Source organism: Notothenia coriiceps, unplaced genomic scaffold (genome assembly GCF_000735185.1).
Source record: "Notothenia coriiceps isolate Sejong01 unplaced genomic scaffold, NC01 NC01_scaffold00016403, whole genome shotgun sequence".
NCBI lineage: Eukaryota > Metazoa > Chordata > Actinopteri > Perciformes > Nototheniidae > Notothenia > Notothenia coriiceps.
In genome coordinates this window covers 7718-13517 of record NW_011349104.1, presented here as the reverse complement: position 1 = coordinate 13517, position 5800 = coordinate 7718, and the positions used below count along the sequence as shown (strand labels likewise).

The 5800-nt window shown below is 38.4% G+C and overlaps 1 protein-coding gene across 1 annotated transcript in view; it reads right to left on the bottom strand.

Moving 5' to 3' along the window:
* Nucleotides 1–19: 19 nt before the first annotated feature.
* Nucleotides 20–5800, bottom strand: part of LOC104949528 (lipoma HMGIC fusion partner-like 4 protein) — a gene marked incomplete at its 5' end in the record, with an annotated part of 9681 nt that continues 3900 nt past the window's right edge. The window contains 2 exons of the mRNA XM_010775893.1: nt 20–1225; nt 3659–3675. Of these exons, the coding sequence (XP_010774195.1) occupies nt 1172–1225; nt 3659–3675 (71 nt within the window). The remainder of the gene's footprint in view (nt 1226–3658; nt 3676–5800) is intronic.

Sequence of the window (5800 nt, the reverse complement as noted above, 5' to 3'; positions counted from 1 at the left end):
CCCCCCCCCAACTGGGCAACACATTCCAATTTATGAAACAATAAACTGTGTGCTTTTATGACACGAGTAATTTCATTTCTGTGGGGACTCGACACTGGTTTGGTTCTGCAGGAGGGTCAGTTACAGTGAAATACTGTTTTGAGAGAGATAAGAGCTCTGGCCTCCAGCCAACTGTCGTAATGTGCAATTGCAGCCTGTCACATGTTCAACTCATACTTGATATCATGACAATTGGTGTCATTGACACAGGCTATAGCCTACAGACGCATCATCAACTGTGGTCATAGTTGAAATGTTGACTTACAGACCTCATAGCGGCAGCGGCAAACAGAGTAAAGTATCTCCTTGCTGGAATGAAGCATTTGCTATTTTTTTGTATACGAAGTAGCACACGTTCATATGATTAAAACCAGAAATGCGTAACCTCCTGGTTATTACAGGAGTTCTCCCATTAGCTGTGCCAAGCCAATCACTTCTGTGTTGTCTTGTTTGTCTGTAGAAATTACAACCTTTTTGTTGCTGTTGTAGCAGGGACAAATATTTCAGCGCAACTCATATGTTTTGATCACGAGCACTGATAGGGGTGGTGTTGATTGCGGTGCTACATCATTGTATATTGTAATTCTTTGAGCAAATATAATCTTGGTATTATTGTTGGGATGTCACAATGCTACATAAATAATACTTTTTGGATATTTCTATGACTTTATTTTCTGTTATGGTATTAGTACTGTAAAACATGTTGGCTATTTTATAGACTAATTCCATTATTATTGGACTTAACGGGCCTCATGCAAGAACAATTACAACAGTTTGAACTGATTAATTTAATATAAAAAAATAATTCATGAATTCTATGTCAGGTACAGTCACAAACAGATACTATGCATTCTGCACAGGGAGAAGAAAAACTCTTATGAATTTGTTCAAGAAATCTTGCTGAGAGGATGCCATAAACCTATTTTGTTGAGAAAGTTGAGTGATAAATGCACTGTACAACTATTTTTTTTATCTTACAGAATCCTGTACACTTGGTGTGTGCATTAAGATTGGGTGCTATCCTGATCATTGGGGATAAGAGAAGAAAAGGGCAGAAGAAAAGAGAGGGAAAGAAACAGATGTAGTAAAGAGAAGAGAAGAGGAATGAAGTTGTCCAGAGCCATTGTTTCCCTCAGTGAAGACGTTGTACTCCATACCTCGGCTCTCTTCTGTCCCGCACTTCAATCTGAAGAAAACAAAAACAAGACAAATAGTGAGGCAGAGCCCAAACAAATGTAACTTTAAAGGGGCCTTATTTTGGGGGGAGTTTTCCCTTTTTGTAGTGTTTGTGTGCATGTAAATGGCCTGCAGAGGCTAACATCCCAAAGCTCTCTCCACACTTCCCCTTCTGCAAGGAGCACCTCCAATGGAGTCCTTTGTTGACGCTGTGACATTATGACATCACTATATAACACTCACACTTTTATTGGCTACCTTCCAATATATAGTATTTGATATTTCTCACACATCTCTTAGCGGTTAAACAATCACAACAGAGACAGCCAACTAACCAATCAGAGCAGACTGGGCTCTGGTTTCAGACAGAGGGTGAAAAGAGGTGCTGCAGCACAGGCAGTATGAGAAAAATAAAAAGCTTTTCGAACATCATAAATCAGGTAAACATTTCAAAGTAGGAGCACAGATGGCACTATAGGGACCCTTTTGAACCTATATTAAATAACCAATGACAATATCCCTGTTGGGTGCCTTAAGGATCTTTCAGATAAAAGGTGACACTACTGTGCACTACTGTGCTCTGAAATCAATTCCCAATGGCTTGTGCCACGCAACAACTCTTTTTGCTCACCAAAGCGCTGTGACAAATACCCATGAGGCCATTACAAACAAGTCACCCAGACAAAAAATTGATGAAGAAATTCACTTTATGTGTTCTATTCCTGAACTGTACAACACAAGGTTTGCCCTGTATTGAGGCATCGAGGAAAGCCCTGTCTTGGAAACACATTTCTGACTGGGTAGGCATACAGGGCTATGTAATCTATCAGGTGTGTTTTAACAGATAGCTTGTTGCTGGCAACAACAAAATGACATTGATCGCTAGAAGTTTTGTAAACTCTGCCTTTTTTCTTCTCTTCCCCAACTTCTCCGTATACCTATTCAGATGAGCACTGAACTAACTGAAAAACTAGCACAAGTCACGTTGTGTCTGAAATGGGCTTTATAGATGGTAAGGCTGCTGTTCCATTTATTTCTATGTAGGCTACAGAAAAGGTGACATATACTGTACATTAACAACACATTTGCAAACTGTTAAAAAGGTAAGGAATAAGTCAGATCACAATAATAGTAAACACTATTAACCTGTTAAGCCCGAGAGGCTGCGGTTTCTTTTGTCACAAAACTGTGTCTCAGGGCTTCTTAACATTTAAAAACCTATTAATGTGTCATACTCGATTAACGGGAAGAAACTCAGCTCACTGACAATACGAACCAATTTTACCGAAACAAAACACAAGTCTCACAAGAAGCGTCTAAATGAGCCCTGAGCGAAAAAAGTCTACGCACTTAGCACAGAACTCACGGTACAAATACCCTTATTACTTATTGTAACTGCACATACAAGATATCGATTAGCAAGCTGAGATTCCACAGATTCCAGAAATATAAGTCAATGAGCGATCAGAACTCGCAACAGGGGAAGCGAAAACAGACATCACAACACATAGCATTACGGAGCTTTCACGGGACATCGTCTTACCTTAGCTGCTATTCTGATCAAAAGTCATGTTCAATGGCATTAAAACGATAAAAACGCTGCTGAAGGTTAATCCAATGGTTAATCCAATGTGTCTGTGTCACTTTGAAATGATTACTGATAATCAATCCTTCCATTTTTATGTCAATAATGGAGTTTTGTTATTAGCTGCTATGATAGCCACCAGAGTGTATCGCAGCTTCCAGTTCCGGGGCATTCTGGCTACGCATCAGTCATTCACCAATGGGTAATGTTTAGATGGATTTTAGGAACGTCCCCTCGATTCTATTGGCTCTAACGGTTAAAAAGAGATGTTAATCATCAAAATCGAACGAGGGGGGCCAGAGATATGGAAAATCCACCCAAATGACCCCAGAAGTGGGTTTTATTTTCTAAATCTCTCTAAAAAGGTCACATTTTAACTCTAACTTTTGGACGGACACTATAATTTACATTTTTTTACTCTGTTGAATCTGAATTTACTTTGAAATAAAAAAAAAAACTATATTGATTCTGACTTTTCTACATCCAACTCACAGGTTTATCATTGCTTTGAGAAACAATGTGTCATTTGTTCTTGGAATGTCATTTTCGAGATCAGAAAAACAGGCTCAGGGCTTAACAGGTTAAATGTGCAATTATGTCATAGTTAGGATTTGATGACAACAGCTCAAGGATACTGGTTGTCATAGTAACAGAGCAGTCTTTCCTGCTCAAGCTTTCAAGGTGCACATAAGTCAGAAAGAGCAGGAAAATGTACGAAGTAAAAGTAGAATAAAGCATAATGTCCTCAGTGGTGTTTTGTCCCCAAAACAAAAATGTGCGCTGTCAAAACGCTCCAAAGCTAATGAGGCTCTACAAAAGCATATTCCTCCAACATGAAAAATGCAAAAGTCAACTTACCCTTGAAACAGCAAAATCTGCAACGACAAAAGAGAAGAAAAATGTTGGCATAAACACAGTGAGGCAAGAGCAGAAAAAGTGCATGTAAAACATGAATCTGCTTGTGTAAGTATGAGTAAAGTCATCACTAAAACACTCATTTTCAACTTCTCCAGCTTTAGTCCATAGTTTTAATCTCTTTCATGTGTTTTACGTGGTTGGTTCATTTTATATTTTTACAGTATATTTGAAAAAATCCACACATGTGTTCCAATTATTGACCTAATTCAGCTTTCATGGACTGTCCACAGGTTTTCCCATAGTTTTGTTGATATAGAAACATTTACTTCTATCTTAAGAAATGTGAGCGAAACACAAGATGCTTTAAATGTGTAAAATCACGAGGTTAATCAGATAAAAACAGAAAAGACACGCCCACGCTCTGGAATATCTCCAGTTACCATGGAAACCATCAGGGAGATAGACCGTCGGAGAACCGAGACATCTTATGTCACTTTTCTCCATCTCACTCCCCCTCGCCTTTACTCTATCCGTCTGTACATCTCTCAGTCTACTTTGTCTTATGTCAAATATCTCTTTCACCCTCTTTGCTGTTGCTCGTTGGGTTTATTGAGTCAAATCAAACACATAATCCTTATGTAAGAAGAACTTTTGTTGTTTGCCATTGTATCTGTTACTCTTGCCCCTCCACTACCCTCTTTTAGCATTCCTTTCTTCCTCCTTCTCTTCTTCTCTTTTCATATAGCTGAAACAATGCAATTGAAGGGCCCTGATGCAACATCATGCAAACTGTCAGAAACCCTCTGGAGGACGTCCTCCCGCTCTTGAAAAAAGCACTGAAAGCAATTTGGTTGGAGTTACTGAGGTCAGGTTGGAGTGCAGTCATTGCAACTGGTGTTCCTGTTGATGGGCTCAAAGTTAAGACCTACAAATAAAATGAAGATTGACCGGGCATTGAGTTTTTTTTCCTGTGATCTTTTTTTCCTTTCTGATTTAATAATCAGGTTTATGCATCGCATTGTCAATCTCACCTGGACAAATACGGCGGCTTGGTCTGAACCATTATTCTCCATGGACCAATATAGCGTCAGTTTTGAATTTGGATCGCTGCATCTAGTTGCCTACAGATGTAGCACTGAATTTCAGACTCCAGCTTACAGCTTCCTGCCTACGACCTGCCTAAAACCAGTATAGAGGAATGTTAAGCCCTCCCACTATTTTCCAAGAGGGCGTTGCCAGATTTTCAATTTCAGGTTTTAACCAGGAGATGGCGCTTCATTCACAAATACAGAAAGACAAGTTTCATGGATTTTCAGTTGTGTTTTGAAGAGCATTTGAACACATCAATATTTTAGATCAACTAAAGTATATCTAATCTTGTAATTCAATAATATATAGTCTTTATATATTAAATAATCATAATTATAATGTAAATGTTTACATTACACTTCTTTATTTGTTATGCTCATACTTTAACCTTTACAATCGTTTGCTTTAATATGCAGTATATTTTTGTGTTTGCTTCCTCCTGTTCCCTTTTGGACACATACTGTATGATTTATTATTATTATTAATATGAAGATATTATTAAGATAAGATAAAATGTTACTTTATTGATTGAACATTTGTGACCCGCTCTATCGAAATCAGTCGGAAGTCGCAACGGGTCATTTCAAAATAAACGTGGATTTGCGTAAAAAACTATTTTTTCGGGGTTCGGGTGTTTTGTTTGATTTTAAACAAACAAAGTCTTGGCTTTCAGAATATCAAACTTTTATTTCCAAACTCACACGATAAATACATTATTTAAGCTTGTAAAGGGAAGATGACAGGCAATCTGCTCTTCCACAGCGCCGCCCCCCCTCCCTCCGGCTGACATTATGAATGTAAGGCGTAGAGTAATCATAAATAACACGGCAGGGTCCGTTACAGTTTGTTTTCATCTGATTTCAAATAAACAAAGTCTTGGCTTTCAGAATATTAAACTTGTTTCGGCAAATTCAGATGATAAATACAACTGTGAAGCTTGTAATTACAAGCGGAGAACGGAGTAACGAACGTCACAGCATAACAACAGCCAGTGTTTCTCGTGAGTGTTTCCCCAGGAACAAACACAATACACACAAACGCAAAAAGACAACA